This window comes from Onychostruthus taczanowskii, unplaced genomic scaffold (genome assembly GCF_017590055.1).
Source record: "Onychostruthus taczanowskii isolate IOZ18803 unplaced genomic scaffold, ASM1759005v1 scaffold14, whole genome shotgun sequence".
Lineage (NCBI taxonomy): Eukaryota > Metazoa > Chordata > Aves > Passeriformes > Passeridae > Onychostruthus > Onychostruthus taczanowskii.
In genome coordinates this window covers 3,399,882-3,414,275 of record NW_024498573.1, presented here as the reverse complement: position 1 = coordinate 3,414,275, position 14,394 = coordinate 3,399,882, and the positions used below count along the sequence as shown (strand labels likewise).

General features: G+C 62.7%; 4 protein-coding genes across 6 annotated transcripts; 1 reads left to right on the top strand and 3 right to left on the bottom strand.

Annotated features, from left to right (window-relative positions):
* Nucleotides 1-2,973: 2,973 nt before the first annotated feature.
* On the bottom strand, nt 2,974-5,557 carry RAB24 (RAB24, member RAS oncogene family). Its single transcript, XM_041397587.1, has 8 exons — nt 5,422-5,557; nt 5,016-5,084; nt 4,828-4,906; nt 4,622-4,689; nt 4,428-4,527; nt 4,015-4,065; nt 3,853-3,915; nt 2,974-3,388 (listed from the first exon to the last, which is right to left on the bottom strand). The coding sequence occupies exons 1-8, from the start codon at nt 5,536-5,538 to the stop codon at nt 3,324-3,326; spliced, it is 612 nt and encodes a 203-aa protein (XP_041253521.1). The 5' UTR covers nt 5,539-5,557; the 3' UTR covers nt 2,974-3,323.
* Nucleotides 5,075-7,375, top strand: PRELID1 (PRELI domain containing 1). 2 transcript variants are annotated; one of them, XM_041397586.1, is made up of 5 exons: nt 5,075-5,207; nt 5,891-6,116; nt 6,197-6,310; nt 6,650-6,728; nt 7,107-7,375. In XM_041397586.1, exons 2-5 carry the CDS (start codon nt 5,982-5,984, stop codon nt 7,241-7,243), a joined length of 465 nt encoding a protein of 154 aa, XP_041253520.1. In that variant the 5' UTR covers nt 5,075-5,207; nt 5,891-5,981; the 3' UTR covers nt 7,244-7,375. The 2 variants fall into 2 exon arrangements, with proteins under 2 accessions (XP_041253520.1, XP_041253518.1); XM_041397584.1 differs by lacking the exon at nt 5,075-5,207 and adding an exon at nt 5,571-5,676.
* A 190-nt stretch (nt 7,376-7,565) lies between these two features.
* Nucleotides 7,566-9,057, bottom strand: MXD3 (MAX dimerization protein 3). Of its 2 annotated transcripts, XM_041397801.1 has the most exons (4): nt 8,706-9,057; nt 8,391-8,634; nt 8,130-8,295; nt 7,566-8,048 (listed from the first exon to the last, which is right to left on the bottom strand). In XM_041397801.1, exons 1-4 carry the CDS (start codon nt 8,858-8,860, stop codon nt 7,939-7,941), a joined length of 675 nt encoding a protein of 224 aa, XP_041253735.1. In that variant the 5' UTR covers nt 8,861-9,057; the 3' UTR covers nt 7,566-7,938. The 2 variants fall into 2 exon arrangements, with proteins under 2 accessions (XP_041253735.1, XP_041253734.1); XM_041397800.1 differs by having other exon boundaries at nt 7,566-8,295.
* Nucleotides 9,058-9,750: 693 nt separating this feature from the next.
* LOC121332412 (lateral signaling target protein 2 homolog) lies at nt 9,751-12,772 on the bottom strand. The gene is made up of 11 exons (XM_041397845.1): nt 12,297-12,772; nt 12,086-12,223; nt 11,791-11,993; nt 11,619-11,708; nt 11,420-11,509; nt 11,200-11,301; nt 10,638-11,119; nt 10,448-10,561; nt 10,203-10,301; nt 9,963-10,075; nt 9,751-9,882 (listed from the first exon to the last, which is right to left on the bottom strand). The coding sequence occupies exons 1-11, from the start codon at nt 12,483-12,485 to the stop codon at nt 9,751-9,753; spliced, it is 1,752 nt and encodes a 583-aa protein (XP_041253779.1). The 5' UTR covers nt 12,486-12,772.
* Between the last annotated feature and the right edge of the window lie 1,622 nt (nt 12,773-14,394).

Below are 14,394 nucleotides of genomic sequence, written 5' to 3'. Positions count from 1 at the left end.
TGTAATTATCTCTGTCCCTTCCCTGGTGTTCCACGATGGCTCACAGGAATTTTCCACACTCATTCCTGGTAGGAGTGGCTCCCTCTTCCCATTTCTGAAGGGGATGCAGGCTCTTCCGCTGTGTGAATACTTTGCTGGTCAACATCCCTGCTGCCAGGATAGCTGCTGCCCTGCTCAGAGCAGTGGGCTGGGGTCAGCAGTGGCCTGTGGCCTCCACCCCACCAGAGGACCCACGTTAGTGGGCAGGAGAGACCTTTGTGACAGAGGGGCTCTGATGAGGGGTGACAGCATGGTCAGGGCTTGTGCCCTGTCGGGATGAGGGCTGCAGAGGAGGAGCCACCACAGGACGTGTGGGATGTGTGGGCAGGAGGGGAGCGTGCACCGGCCACTGTTCTGCGTGGCTTGTTCCATCTTCCCCAGTGCCCACTGTCAGCCAGGGCTCTGGTGAATCTAGCCAGGAGAGTTATCACTGTAAGGAATAATCAGCTCACCTACTGCACGTTTCCAGATGCAAATTAGCTCATGGCAACTTGCTTTATTGCTGTTCTCCAGTTAAACTTTTCCTATTTAACAAAAAAAAGCTCCACAGGAACCAGTCACTTCAATACACAAAGCATCTGGGTGGTACTGTGGGAGCACGTGTTAATTCAGGGTTAAACCCCTGCAGGCAGAGGCTCTGAAGGTGTGGCTGGTGTTAAAGTTCGGGAGATAAGAGAGATGATTGAATGTAAAGGACATTAAAGAACTAAGGTGAGACAGTGCATTTGCTAGAAAAGCTTCAGCTTAGTTTCACAGGAAAAAAAACCAAAAAACGTAAGAGAAAGAAAAAGCAGCCCTAGCTTGGTGCTCTTGGCAGTGTGTTAGCCCTGATCGTGCTCTGGGTGTGCCCAGCTCGTATCTGGACACCACAGCCATCGTTGTGACAGGGCAGGGGGAGTTTGAGAAACCTCAGACCTTCAACATCTTCTGTTTATTTTTAATTTCAGCCTTAACTTCTGATTTTGCTTGATGTTTGGAATAACCATAATTGTAACCTGCTTGTAATGTGCTTTGCCCTAAATTACTGATGAGGCTTTTGGCCTTTGCTAGCCAGTGAGTGTTAAAGCAAAGTGGCAAATCGTGCAGCTACTCTGAAAGTATGGGGGGATGCTGTGTTTGATCTCCCAGGCTTTGCCCTCGCTAATTACCCACCCTCCTGTGATAGTGATAACGCTGGTGGCAGCATTTGCAGCCAAGGCTGCTCCTCCTGCAGCAGCACAGCTGGGCTGATGGGTGCTTGGGGCTCCCAGGGCCTGGGACACGAGACACTGGAGCTTGGGGGCTGCTCTGCCACTTCAGCAGGAGTCTTGCCTGTGGGCTGGCAGTGCCCTTGCTTAGCAGGAGAGGGGAGGATGCAAGATTCCTGCTCAGGGTCCTACAGAAGTGATGTAAGCAAAGTTTGGTGCCGGGGAAACAGGACAGATTGTGTGAGCTCGGGCTGGAGGAGCAGCAGTGATGGACAGTCCCTACAGCACTGAATCTACCTCCTAGGGAAATCTGAGAAATGGCTGTTGCTATGGCCTATTTCAAGGTAAAGTTTTAATCATGTTTGCCCTTGGCAGAGCCCTTGGGCTATTGTGGTGCTATTGTAAACCCGTTGGCAGCTTAGCACAGTAGGGCTGGACTCACGGCTCCTGGCCCACGGGCTGGGGCTTCTTGGCCAGCTGATCCCATCCCCCTGGAGCTGGGGCCGGGCTTCAGCACGTGTGACTGAAACAGGACAAGGAGTGACTCGGTTCCTTCAGTTTATGGTGGTTTTGAGACTAAACCGGTGTGCCACTGAGCCCCGTGGGGAGCCCGTGGAGCCACGTGAAGCAAGCAGGCATCTGCTACTGCATGTTCTTCGTGTCCGTTTGGTACTGAGCTGGTTTCAGTTTTTGTTTCTTTTTCTGATGTTTCCGAGTTGTTGACTTCAAGGAACTGGGTTTTGTGTATTTTTTGTAGACACTGGGAACTTGTTAAAAGAAAAAGCAGCAAGCACCGGGAGGCTCAAGGTGGAGCAGGGCTGGAGCTGAGGGTGGCCCCGGCGTGGGTGGGAGGTGAGATGTGTTGCAGCAGCAGGGGCAGGCAGGGAGCAGCTCTCCCTGCGAGCTTCCAGCAGTGGCACTCCCAGCCCTGTGTGTCCGTGGTGCTGAGCTCACTGCCCCAGCAGCCTGCTCACCCCCAAGACACTGACCATGCTGGGCACCGTGCCTCGCTGTTACTGTCCCCTGCCACCCTCCAGCACTGTGTGCTCCCAGCTGGGGTCCTGGCTGCCAGCTGGCCGAGGGCCCCGGGGAGGGTGGCTGCCCACTGCCCCTTCCTCACTGCCCAGGGACGTGGGGACTCATGGCAGCAGCATAACTCGTGCTGGAGCCATGAGTGAGAGGTTTGCTCGTGGGAAGAACCTTGGTGTGAGCAGCCCCACGCTGCCTTCCTTCCCATCTGAGGTCTGCTGCCCATGGGGTGGTGGTGAATGGGGGTCCCCCACAGGGTCCTGTTGTGCAGGCTCAGGCAGAGGGAAACACATCAGGAGTCAAGGATCCCAGCCAAGGCAGATGCCAGCGCCAGAGCACTGCAGGGGGGACAAAGGGGGTGCTCAGCCCTGGCCAGGAGTCATCTGTCAGTTGTAAGAAGGAATGCCAGAGCAGGTGAGAGTAAACTACATATTTCCAGCATGTATATTATTTTTAGAAGAGGGAGAGGGGAGAGTCTTGGACCATTGATTACTTTCATTTTGCTCCCCTTAGACTGTTGGCTGTGTATGTGAAACTTATCATGAAAAGAGGGTTGCCCTGCCCAGGTGCTCCCAGAACATGTACTGTAATTCTTTGTATATAGAAGAAAAATTACTGTAAAGTAAAGTTTAACTTTACTCTCGATGTCCTCTTGTGGTTTGTCTTGCTGAGTGGGGGGAGGCAGGGAAGGGAGAGCCCTGACGGCCTCGCGCAGGGGTACGGCTCAGACCACAACGCGTTTTATTTACATTGTACACCTCGAGAGAAGACGCTTAAATAAATCTGCAAAGAATCGAGCATCTCTGAGAGAATAAGTTACTGGCCACCGCTGGGCCACCACAGCTCCCATAAACACCACAGGTGGCAGGGAGGGGGTCCCCAGAGTGACAGTCCATGATTCCTGGCACTGCACGGCAGCCCTGTGCCGCTCTGTGTGCCAGGAGAGCAGTCCGTAGCTGTGCTGCACACAGGCCCCAACAGCTAAAACACAGCAGGTAAAAAACCGGAGGAGTCCGGTGAGCGCCAGCTGCCCGTCCAGCAGCAGCAATTCCCTTTTGGCACAGGGGCTCAGTGGTGGCAGCAGCTGTAGAAATAGGGACTGTTCCTCTGGCCCAGGTTGACACCCTTGTCCTCTGGAAGAGAGCAGGAGCAGCAGGCTGCTGGCACGTCCACGCCACCAAAGCTGCTGGTCCCAGGTGTGGGCCCCGGCAGGTCCCCTGGGGAGGGTTTGGTGCCCCGTGGAGAAGTGGCGAGGTTCAGGGCCATGGCACAGCTCACACAGCACGGCCCAGCCCAGGGCAGGAGGCACAGCCAGGCTGAGCATGCCTGGGCAGGGCTGGTGCAGAGCTGAGCCAGTCGTGCAGCCCAGCAAGGCTCCTGGCTTTGAAATGCCACCATGAGCCAGCTGGGTGGATGTGCTGAGCCTGGCCTGAGCAGGCATGGGGATGCTGTGATGGAACTCAAACTCTCTGAGACAATCCCTGGCACGGAGCCACAGGAGCCCCAAGGGGAGCACTGCCAGACCCCCAGAGCTTGTGCTCTGCACCCAGAGGCACAGGGAAGGGTGTCTGGGGAGGGACACGTCCTGCCTACTCACCTGTCATCACCTGGAAGGCGGAGAAGTTGACATAGTCCTCGGCCACCTTTTGGAACAGCTCATCTGGGGGAGAGGAGGCATGGAAAGTGTGGGTGCCCCCCTGCCAGGCAGAGCCCCCAGCCCTGCTCAGCCAGGACACGGCCCCAGCAAGGAGCTACTCACCCACGCTCTGTCCCGTTTTACTGGAGGTCTCAAAGAGGTCTGCTTTGATCTCTGAAATGAGGGCCCAGGTTGGCACTTGCTGCAGGTTCAGCAGATACAGCTCCATGGGCATGTCTGCCCCCAGAGTCACCCCTGGGGCACAGCTGCTGACAGCAGGCTGGCAGGGACACAGGGCAGGGCTCCCGGCCCCTTGGCCCAGCTGGCCACGTGCCTGCCGCTGTCAGGACACGCTGTGCCCAGGGAGGTCCCTGGCAGAGCCGGTGCCTCACCATACAGGGAGCCCTGGTGCCATTGGATCTGCTATGGGCCCACGGCAAGGGCAGAGCTCCTGCTGTGGACACAGCAGCTCAATCCTGCCTCACTCCCCACCCGCTCAGTGCTCATAGCCCGGGAAGGGCCAGCACCGGCCGTACCATCAGCGTAGTCCTGCACATCGTGGAAGTCAACCCCCCGCTTCCTCCTGTCCTCCTCCAGCAGGTCGCTCTTGGTGCCACACAGGTAGATCCGGCAGCCCTGCGGCAGGAAAAGGGTTGGTGGGGTGTGCCCACGTCCCACCAGCAGCCCCCTTGTCCTCTGGGGAGGCTTCAGAGCCCCCAGACCCCCGCACCTCCTCACAGTTCTGCAGCTCGTTCACCCAGAACTTGGCTCGCTGGAAACTGCCACTGTCGGTGAGATCTGGGGAGAGGAATCGGGGTCTGCTGACGCTGCTCCTCAGTGCCCGACCCACCGGTGTCACCACCCCGGCCCGGGCCCTTTGCAGCCACAGGCACAGCTTCCCCAGCTCCTTCCCCTTCCCGTTCTCCATGCCCTTACCGTAGCAGACGACGGCAGCCCGGGCTCCCCGGTAGTAGATGCGGCTCATGGCCTCATAGCGCTCCGAGCCCGCCGTGTCCTGGGGGCGACAGGCAGGTCACAGCGCTCGGAGGGTCCCAGGGCTCCCTCACCAGGGGTGGCCAGGACTGTCAGCGGGGCGCTGGCACAGCCCTCGCCGCTGCACTCACCCAGATGCCCAGGGTCACCGTCTGGTCGCCCACGGTCATCACCTTGGCCACAAAAGCGGCTCCGATCGTCTGCAAGCGAAGCAGGAGGAGCGGTGGGAACCGGCCCGGGGATGCGGGGGCACCCGGCCTGGGAACACGGCGGAAACCGGCGCAGGGACACGCGGGAATTCACCCCGGGGCGTGCGGAGAGAGGTGAGGAAACGAAGGGACCGACCCGCGGGGGCGGGAGGGACGTGGCGGGTCCCACCGGGACACGGGGGGACAACGCGAGGGGCCGCCGTCCAGAGACGCGGGTGGCAGCATCCCGGGGCCACGGCGCGGAAACGGGCAGGATGCGGGGGCGCCGCGCGAGGGGCTCATCCCGGGGAGGCTCGGGAGACGCGGGGGGCGCCGGTGTGTCACTCACGTTCTGGTAGGGCCCGGCGCGGAAGCGGCCGTGGGCGCAGCGCTCCACGAGGCTGCTCTTGCCCACCCCCTCCTGCCCCAGCAGCACCACCTTGGCGTCCACCCGCCTCCCGCTCATCCTCGCGCCGCCGCCGCCGCGGGGCGGGGCCGCACCGGCCGGGGCCATGGGGAAATACTGCGCCAGCCTGGGCGTCCTCAAGGGGCCCTGGGACCAGGTGTTCGCCGCCTTCTGGCAGCGCTACCCCAACCCCTACAGGTGCGCCGGGGCCCTCCCCGCCCCCCGGTCCCTGCTGGGCTCGGTGCCCGGCCCAGCCCTGTCCCCCGGGGTCCCGCGGGCTCCAGCCGGCGGGGATGGGTGTCCCGGCGCGCAGTTGGTTCCTCCCTGCTTTAATCGCTCAGCTCCTGGCGATTGCCAGCCCCGCGGGAGAGCTGGCGAGGAGCAGGGCGTGATGTTTTCTTCCCCATTTTAGCAAACATGTCCTGACCGAAGACATCGTGCACCGGGAGGTGACGCCGGACCACAAGCTGCTCTCTCGGCGGCTCCTGACCAAGACCAACCGGATGCCGCGCTGGGCAGAGCGCTTCTTCCCAGCCAATGTCGCCCACTCCGTCTACATCCTGGAGGACTCTATCGTGGACCCCAAGAACCGAACCATGACCACATTCACCTGGAACATCAACCACGCTCGTCTCATGGTGGGTGCTGGGCTGGGCTGGGCTGGGGGGGGCGTGGAGGGGACCCCGCGGTGCCCACGGCCGGGCTGTGCCTCCTGCAGGTGGTGGAGGAGCGCTGCGAGTACCGGGTGAACCCCGAGAACAGCAACTGGACCGAGGTCAAGCGGGAAGCCTGGGTATCCTCCAGCCTATTTGGCGTCTCGCGGGCCATCCAGGTGAGCTCGAGCAGTAAAGCTGCTGCACGCCCCTGCTCTACCCTTTCCTTGTGCTGGTTTTACACCCTTTCCCATTGTTCCCCCTCATCCTCGCGAGCTCTTGAGGCACCCAGACCCATCACTGTGAAGGTCACTGTGATTTTTCAGGCAGTAAAGCTGCTGTTTGCCCCTGCTATACCCTTTCCTTGTGCTGGTTTTACACCCTTTCCCATTGTTCCCCCCCCATCCTCAGCACCCAGAACCATCACTGTGGAAGTCACTGTGATTTTTCAAGCTGGGACAAAGCCCTAGGGGTTGTGTGTGACAGAGCTCACACCTTCACTGACTTTTCTCTTGCAGGAGTTTGGTCTGGCCAGGTTCAAAAGCAACGTGACCAAGAGCACTAAGGGATTTGAATATGTGCTAGCAAAAATGCAAGGTGGGCACCAAGGGCAGGCTGGGGCTGACCGGGATGGGTCTCTTGGAGTTAGAGGTCGCACTGGGAACACTCCAGTCCATGGGCAGGTTGTTGCTTGAACTAATCTGACTGTGAAATCCTCACCCCTTGCCTTTGCCCTGCATCTTGGCACAGCCTGCTCTTCCTGAGTGGATCAGGCCAGCAGTGATTGCAGGGCAGGGCAAGGGTGGAGTGCAGGAGGGGGTGGAACATGGCCACAGTCACGTGCCTGTGGTTCCCCCCGGGACGTGCTGGGGTCAGGAAGGCCGGGCTCATCTTCCTCCCTGCGTGGGGAAGTGCCTCAGTGTCAGGGCCGGTCCAGCCGGCACGCCTGTGGGGTTAACAGCTTCCATGTTGTAGGAGAAGCTCCATCCAAAACACTGGTGGAGACAGCCAAGGAAGCAACTGAGAAAGCCAAGGAAACAGCTCTGGCTGCTACGGAGAAAGCCAAGGACCTGGCGAGCAAGGCAGCCACCAAGAAGAAGCAGTACGTGTGAGGGGCCAGCTGCACCAGGACAGATAGGAGACTCCTTAGATTTTATATTTTTAAATGAAACTGTATAAGTCTGACAATCAGCTGCTGCTTGACCCTTTCTGAGATGTAATTATCATTAAAGAATCTACTCCCACCTCTGATTTGGCTGAGGCTGGCCTGGCTGGAGCAGAGCCCAGCGCTGCTCTGCACTCTGGGGGTTCAGCCCTCTGCAGGGAAGACACAGGCCAGGGTTTTACCAAGTGCCTTTACTATAAAAATGTTGGGTCTGTACAAGAGAGCGGGGTGGCTGCAGGAGCACGAAGGCAGGTTGCTTAATGCACTCATTTCCCCTTCCTGGCCCTCCAGGGGCAGGAGAGCCTTTCTGTAGTGGTGTCTGCAGTGGGCAGCACTGCCCCGTTCCCACACCAGGCAGCCCCCAGACTGCCCGTGGGTGCACAGGGGGAGGCAGGGGAGTGTCCTCAGTGACAGCTGGGCCTTCTTCCAGCACCTCTTCCAGTGCCTCGTGGTGCCCAGCAGGTGCCACAGCGCAGTGCCAGCCCCATGCACCCAGTGCCACAGCCAGTGCCACCCAGCTGTGGGGGGGTAAGGCCAGACTCTTGCCCCCATCTGCGGCCCCTTAGCCTGGCAGCTGTGATGAGGCTGGTGGGGCTGGGTTTCCAGCAGGAAGGAGGCAGGCAGGGAGGGCAGCGGGCACCGTCAGGATGCGGGGCTGTGGGGGCTGGAGTAGCTGTGCTCCCTCCCGGTGCCGAAGCTGGGCAGCAGGTCCCCGCTGAACACCACACCATCCACCTCTACCTCGGCATCCTCTGGGCACGGGGAAGGCCGGGTCAGGCCCTTGGCTGCTTTGTCTCCCTGCCCAGCCTCCCTCTCTCTTTCCCCTTTCTTACCTTCCTCAGAGGGCTCTGAGATCTGGGATGAGTCCAGGCTGTCAGCCCGTGCCCGTTCCCCATCGGTGGGCAGGAGCAGCGATTCCAGCCGCTGCTGCAGGCTCCGCTGCCGGTCCCGCAGCCGGTCCTTGGCCCTTCGTGCCCTCAGTTCCTGCTCCTCCAGCCTCTGTGGGGGCCCGGTGAGCCGTGAGCGGGGGCCGAGCTGGGCGGCCCTGTTCCCACACAGGGAGCGAGCGACGCCGGTGCCACCACCCCCCTCACCTGGATGTGAAGCCGGGCGCGGTGCAGGAGGCTCAGCGTGGTGGAACGGGACGGTCCCACACCCACCGGTACCTGCTGCTTCAGCCGCTCCAGGCAGCACCGCAGCTGGGCTCTCCTGCGGCCGGGCGGGCGGGGAACGACACGGGGCTCAGCCACGGAGAGGCACGGGCCCAACCACCCCCTGCCCCGCCGCTCTCCCCGCACGCCCCCGTACCTGTGCTTCTCCAGCGCGTTGTGCACCGACCTGCGGAAAAGACCCGGGGGATCAGCACCGCCGCCGCCGTCCACCCACCCATCCACTCGCCCGCCGCTCACCTGACGCTGCCCACGGCGCGGCGCGACGGCGCAGGGCAGAGAGCGGCGTAGCCGTGCTCGGCCTCGGCCAGGCCGGCCGGGTGCCGGTGCTGGCGGTGCTCCAGGAACTCGGCCGCCTGGAGCAGCACCTGGATGCTGCTGGCCGCGGGCTCCATGGCGGGAGGGCGGGGGGGGGACCCGCGAGCCGCGCACTCATTGGCTGCGGGGCGCCCCGCGCCGCTGACGTCACCTCGGCGGGCAAACAAATTCAGGCGGGAAAGCTCGTGCTTCAAATTTGAATCGGCGGGAGGGGACGGCGCGGGCCACGCCCCCCTCCCGGCGTCAGGCCACGCCCCTGACGGTGTTTAAGCAATTGTCGCCTCAAGGCCACGCCCTCCCAAAAGGCCACGCCCCCGGGGGAGGCGCGCCCGCCCACGCGCGCGCCCGTGTGGGAGCGCGCACGCGCTGCCGCCCCCGCCCCACCGGGCCCGCGCGTGTCCCCACACCGGCCGCGGCCAGCGCCACACGGCCCAGACAGACGGGTCTATCTCTTTATTAAAATCCATAGGGTGCAGGCGATAGGGAGGGAGGGAGGGGGAGCGCCGGGCCCCAGCTCCCGGGCACGGCACGGCACGGGCGGCCCCGGGGCACCCGCTGTCATGTGAGGGATGTTTGATGTTTGCACCTTCTCAGGCCAGGCCCCGGGGGGAGACTCTGCCCCGGGCCCAACAGCAGCCAAAGTTCACCTGAAAAAAAAAAAAAAAACCACCACGAAGCACATTTCCAGCCGGGGGGCAGGTGCACGGCAGCGGCAGGCAGCTCGCCCAAGGCGGAGCCGGCCGCGGCGCACCGGGAGCGGCGGTCCTGCGCCCACCATCGCTGCACCGCGTGTGGGGCCCTGCCCCTGTGCACGGGGGAAGCCTAACGCCGGGTGGGGGGGTCCTGCCGCCATGCCCACCGAGCTCTGAGGAGAGTCACGGGGCCGAGGTGCTGCCCGGCAGCCCCGGAGCGGCCCTGGACACCGCGCTGCGCGGCCTCCCACGCTGCAGACCCGGCAGAGGGGCTCTCACTGGCTCCGGGCACAGCGGGACGCGGGCGGCAGGTGTGTGGTGTAGCAGTGGGTGCAGACTCGTACGGGTTTGCTCTGGCCGTAGTAGGGCAGCACTGCGGTATTCGGTGAGCAGCGGGCACAGAAGATCTGCCGAGAGGCCAGAGAGGGGCTGAGCAGAGCCGGGTGCCTCGGGGAGCCCCAAGTGCCCCGTCCCAACCCCGCCGTACCTTCCCACAGCTGCGGCAGTGGTGCCGGCGCCGCAGCAGGGTGAAGGGCGAGCGGCAGGCAGAGCACTGGCTGCATGTGCTGTCCGGCACCCACTCGGGCAGGTGGCGGGCACCTGCTGGGCAAAACACATCGGTAAAAAGCCCTCAGCCTGGCTCCCCTCACAGCCGGACCCCCTGAGGCAGGATCAGCCCCAGGCTCACACCCTGCCCCAGAGCCACGGCCGCTGGGCAGCTCCTCACCTGCCCTCCGGAGCCTGGCAGCCTCTGCAGGGCTGGAGCACAGTGGGCAGTCAGCCACACGAGGAGCATCTGTCACACAGGAGTCACCATCTTTCTCTTCTGCGGGGACAAGGGTTGGGTCCAGCCAAGCTGGAGCTGGGCGGGCACGATGGCCACGTTTTTCCCAAGCCTAGGGCTGTGGCCTTGTCTCAGCAGGGATGGGCGATGGGCAGGGCAGAGAGGAGCAGTCCCTGGGGATTACTCACTGCTGTAACTCTGCTCCCCCGAGGGCTCCGCCTGCGAGCACACGATCTTGAAGACCGTTTTCAAGATGCTTCTCATGTCACTGGCAAAGTTGGTCTGGAGCTGATCAGCCACCCCTGCACCAGGAGGGTGGGGGGTCAGGGTGCTGGGGGGATCAGGAAGCTGGGGGGGTCGGCTTGGGGGGTCACTCACCCGAGATGCAGACGAAGAGGGTGTGCAGCATGTCCTTGGTGCTGCTGTAGCGGGAGCGCAGCTCCGAGCAGCGGGCACCTGGGGTGGCATTGACCCCCGTCCCTGGGCCGCTCCCAAGGGGCTGGGGACTGCGCAGGGGGGAGGTGACCACTATGCCAGGGATGGCATGAGATATCCCTGTGCCAGTGGACAGGGATTTGCCATCTTGGCCCTGTTCCCTGCCCACCGCACGCCCCTGCTGCCGGTCGGTGCCCGGGTCATGCACTGCACTGGGGGGTCCCAGTCGTGTCTGGCAGGTGGGGAGTGGCTGGGTGGCATTAGGGACCTCCAGAAGACTGAAGGGAGCAGGGGGGTCCACACTGGGCACAGATGGCCCCCAGGCTGGGGGGGCATCTGGACTGCAGGGATCCTCCTGTTCGGCTGTGCACAGGCTCCTCTCCAGCAGGCAGAGCTCCTCTGCTGACAGCACCCACAAGAGGTCCCTGCCGTGAGGGGTTGGCATCAGCCCCATGTCAGGGCCCCACTGCTGCCCCACAGCCCTGCCATCACCCCCACTGCACACCTGATCTTCTTCAGGAGGTTGTAGAAGGGGCTGAAGACCCGGGACATCTCCTCAGGGCTCCGCTCCAGGCTGAGGGGTCCCTCGGGGTAGATGAGGAGACCACTGTGAGGGAACAGAGCCCAACTCATGTCAGGGGCTGCCTGGGACCTCAGCTCCCCATGAGGAGAAGGGGCTGGTACAGGGCAGGGAGCACACCCACTTGTCCAGGGGCTGCACCCACCTGATAATGGCCAGGCGAGGGATGGTGAACATCAGCAGTGGTTCGTAGCCATCAATCATCTCCTGGGTCAGGTAGCCCAGGTGCAGGGCTCTGGGGACACACAGACACCCTTCCAGTGGATCTGAGCCGTGGGATGCTGCCCATCCTTGGGGCTGGAATCCCTGCAGCCCCCACCTGACACACAGTGCCCCTCACTCACCTCTCCACTGTCTCACAGAAGAGCACGATGATCTCCTGCTGCCTGTAGATCTCATCAGGAGACTTCACTGCCACCAGCGAGGACACATAGCTGGAGAGATGGGGAGACTGTGAGACCCCTACAGTCCTGGCACAGCCCACCACGACCCCAGCACCCTAACCCTGCCCCTTACCTCAGCTCAAACTCTGCAAACAGCCGGTCAAATTGGATGAGCACAGCCCGGACAGGCTCTGGGTAGGAGCTGGGCTGGCTCAGGCTTTGCTCCCGCAGCACTGTCCTGACCAGCTCCAGGCTGCACAGCAGATTCCTGGCCTGGGGTCGCAGCTGTGCCCCGTCTGACTCCTCCATCTCCAGGAAGGTCCCAGCCAGGAGACACTGCCAGGATAGGGACTGTCAGCAGCCAGCACCCAAGGCAATGCCTACCCCAGGGTCAGCTCACGGTGGGGTGTCCATCGCCCCGGGCTCACCTCGGCAGCAAACAGCATGTGGTTCCCCAAATTGTCCACCAAGAGCTCCTCGGGGAACTTGACCAGGTAGTCACGGCTGTGCCGCTGCGTGGGGATGCACTCCTCCATGATCCGCTCCAGGACGGCCAGCAGGTGAGCCTGGGGACGGCAGGGGTGTCACCCGCGGCCTCCGGGGGGACCGAGTCACAGCGGGACCCGGGCTGGCCCGTACCTGGCTGAGGTGGAGCTGGTTGAGGAGCACCAGGTACTGCTGCGGATCCAGCTCGGCATCCAGCCCGTTGATCTCGGCCACCACCCGTGTCACCCTCTCGTCGGCAAAGAAGAACTGGGAGAGCAGGCGTGGGTCGGAGCGCTGCGGGAAGGGCAGAGGGGTGATTGGGGGGGCACCCCGCATCTCCATGTGCTGCTCCAGCGGGATCCCAAACCCCCCGCTCCCCCAGGCGCGGAGGGATCGGACCCCAGGGATCCACAAACACCTGTTCGGGCAGGTACGTGGGACCTCCCACGGCAGCTTTGGCTCCTCCCGAGGAGCGCCGCCCTCCCCACCCACCCGTGCCTCAGTTTCCCCGGGGGCAGAGCAGGATGAACAAGCTCAGCCGCATCCCGGCAGCTTTGGCACCGATCCGTGCGTGGCTGTAAACACCGGGAAAGGTCCTCCGGAGTCCCCCCGCTTCCTCCTCCCGCTCCACCACGAGGGACCCCGGCCGCCCCTCTGCTCCCGGGATGGCCGCAGCTCCTGGATCGCCCCGACGGGGCCGTCCGGGGGCTCCGCCGGTCCCGGGCGCAGGGAGGGCGGCCCGGTTCGACCCTCCCCGGTCTCACCTTGGGTCGGCGGAGCCATCGGCGGAGGGCAGCGGGCAGCATGGCGCGTCCCGCAGCTCTGCGGCCGCCCGGCTCCCCGCGCCCGCCGCTCGCCGACGGGGCGGGTCGGTACCGGGCACCGCCCGGGGGGCGGACCGGAACGGTGTCCGCCCAGTCCCAGCACCGGGACGACCCGTCCGCTCCTCGACGGACCGGTTCTCTGTGATGGGAAGGGTGAGGGTGCGTCTGCCGTGGGGCGGGATGGGTTTCACCGCCGGCTTTCCTTCCCGGTCTTGGTTCCCGTCTCAAATTCCCAATTGCATCCCCGGCTATCCTCCCCCGGTTCCTCTCTCCCCGCAGCCCAGCAATCCGGGGACAGGGACACCCCAGCGCTTCCCACAGCCCGCCGAGCATTCCCGGAGTGATGGGGAGAAGCACCCGCAGGCACCTTTACTGTGCGGGGTGCGGAGCGGGGTAATGCGGTGGGAAGGGGGTAAAGTGGCCCCTCGGTGGGACAAAGAGGAACCAAGCGGCCAGGAAGAAGTGCCAGGGGGTGCTCGGGGGTGTTGGCCACAGCAAACCACCCCGGCTGTGCCAAAGGACGTGTTTGCTCCAGAGCTGGCACTGCTGGGCACAGGATGTGGGTGCCGATAATTCAGGTGGCTGAAAGCCTAATGGCGTGGATTCATGGGTAAAGAATCCGTGGAGGGTGGTTGAACAAACACGGCAGCGGCACGTCCTCGGCTTCCGAAAGTCCCTGAGTCATGGCAGTGCCCAGGTGCAGGGTGGGACTGGCCCCGCTGTTGGGGCTCCCTGTGTACCCCACAGAGCCCGGCTCTGTTTTCAGCCATGTCCTGCTTCCCCTGGATGGGGATCCCTGGGCACACAGTGAGACTGCAGCCCTGCTTGTCCCACCGGTCCCCGCAGATCTGGGCACCACAATAAAAGAAGAATAAAGCTGTTAGAGAGTGTCCAAAGGAGGCTGCAAAGAGTCTAGAGGGGAAATCACATGAAAAGCTGCTGAAGTCCCTTGGTCTGTTCAGTCTGGAGAAGAGGAGTCTGAGGAGAGACCTCATTATGGGCTGCAGCTTTCTCAGGAGGGGCAGCCGAGGGCAGCTCCAGTTTCTGCTCTCTGTGGTAGTAACAGGATCTGAGGGAATGGCTAGAGCTGTGTCAGGGGAAGTTTAGGTTCGATGTTAGGAAAAGGATCTTTGCCCAGAGGGTGGTCAGGCACTGAACAAGTTCCCCAGGGAAGTGATCATGGCACCAAGACTGACAGAGCTCCAGGAGCATATTTGGACAATGCTCTCAGACACAGGGTGAGATTCTTGGGGTTCTCCTGTGCAAGGCCAGGAATCGCAGAATCATAGAGAAGTTTGGAAGTGACCTTAAATATCATCTCGTTCCATCCCACTGCCATGCACAGGGACATCTTCCACCATCCCAGGTCGCTCCAAACCCCATCCAGCCTGGCCTTGAACACGTCCAGGGATGAGGCAGCCACAGCT

Bases quoted from the DNA above. Each gene is read 5' to 3' on its own strand.
- MXD3 (XM_041397800.1), bottom strand. From the start codon at position 8,860: ATGGAGCCCGCGGCCAGCAGCATCCAGGTGCTGCTCCAGGCGGCCGAG. The intron at 8,635-8,705 runs GTGAGCGGCGGG...TCTTTTCCGCAG, and splicing joins CGCGCCGTGGGCAGCGTCAG to GTCGGTGCACAACGCGCTGG. The intron at 8,296-8,390 runs GTGAGGGGGGTG...GGGCCCCCACAG, and splicing joins GCGCCCGGCTTCACATCCAG to AGGCTGGAGGAGCAGGAACT.
- PRELID1 (XM_041397584.1), top strand. From the start codon at position 5,585: ATGGGGAAATACTGCGCCAGCCTGGGCGTCCTCAAGGGGCCCTGGGAC. The intron at 6,117-6,196 runs GTGGGTGCTGGG...TGCCTCCTGCAG, and splicing joins TCAACCACGCTCGTCTCATG to GTGGTGGAGGAGCGCTGCGA. The intron at 6,729-7,106 runs GTGGGCACCAAG...TCCATGTTGTAG, and splicing joins TGTGCTAGCAAAAATGCAAG to GAGAAGCTCCATCCAAAACA.
- RAB24 (XM_041397587.1), bottom strand. From the start codon at position 5,538: ATGAGCGGGAGGCGGGTGGACGCCAAGGTGGTGCTGCTGGGGCAGGAG. The intron at 4,528-4,621 runs GTGCGGGGGTCT...TTCCTGCCGCAG, and splicing joins AGCTGCAGAACTGTGAGGAG to GGCTGCCGGATCTACCTGTG. The intron at 3,389-3,852 runs GTGAGTAGGCAG...GCTCTCTTCCAG, and splicing joins CGCCTTCCAGGTGATGACAG to AGGACAAGGGTGTCAACCTG.
- LOC121332412 (XM_041397845.1), bottom strand. From the start codon at position 12,485: ATGGAGATGCGGGGTGCCCCCCCAATCACCCCTCTGCCCTTCCCGCAG. The intron at 11,510-11,618 runs GTGAGTGAGGGG...GTGTGTCCCCAG, and splicing joins TTCTGTGAGACAGTGGAGAG to AGCCCTGCACCTGGGCTACC. The intron at 9,883-9,962 runs GTACGGCGGGGT...GCCTCTCGGCAG, and splicing joins ACTGCCGCAGCTGTGGGAAG to ATCTTCTGTGCCCGCTGCTC.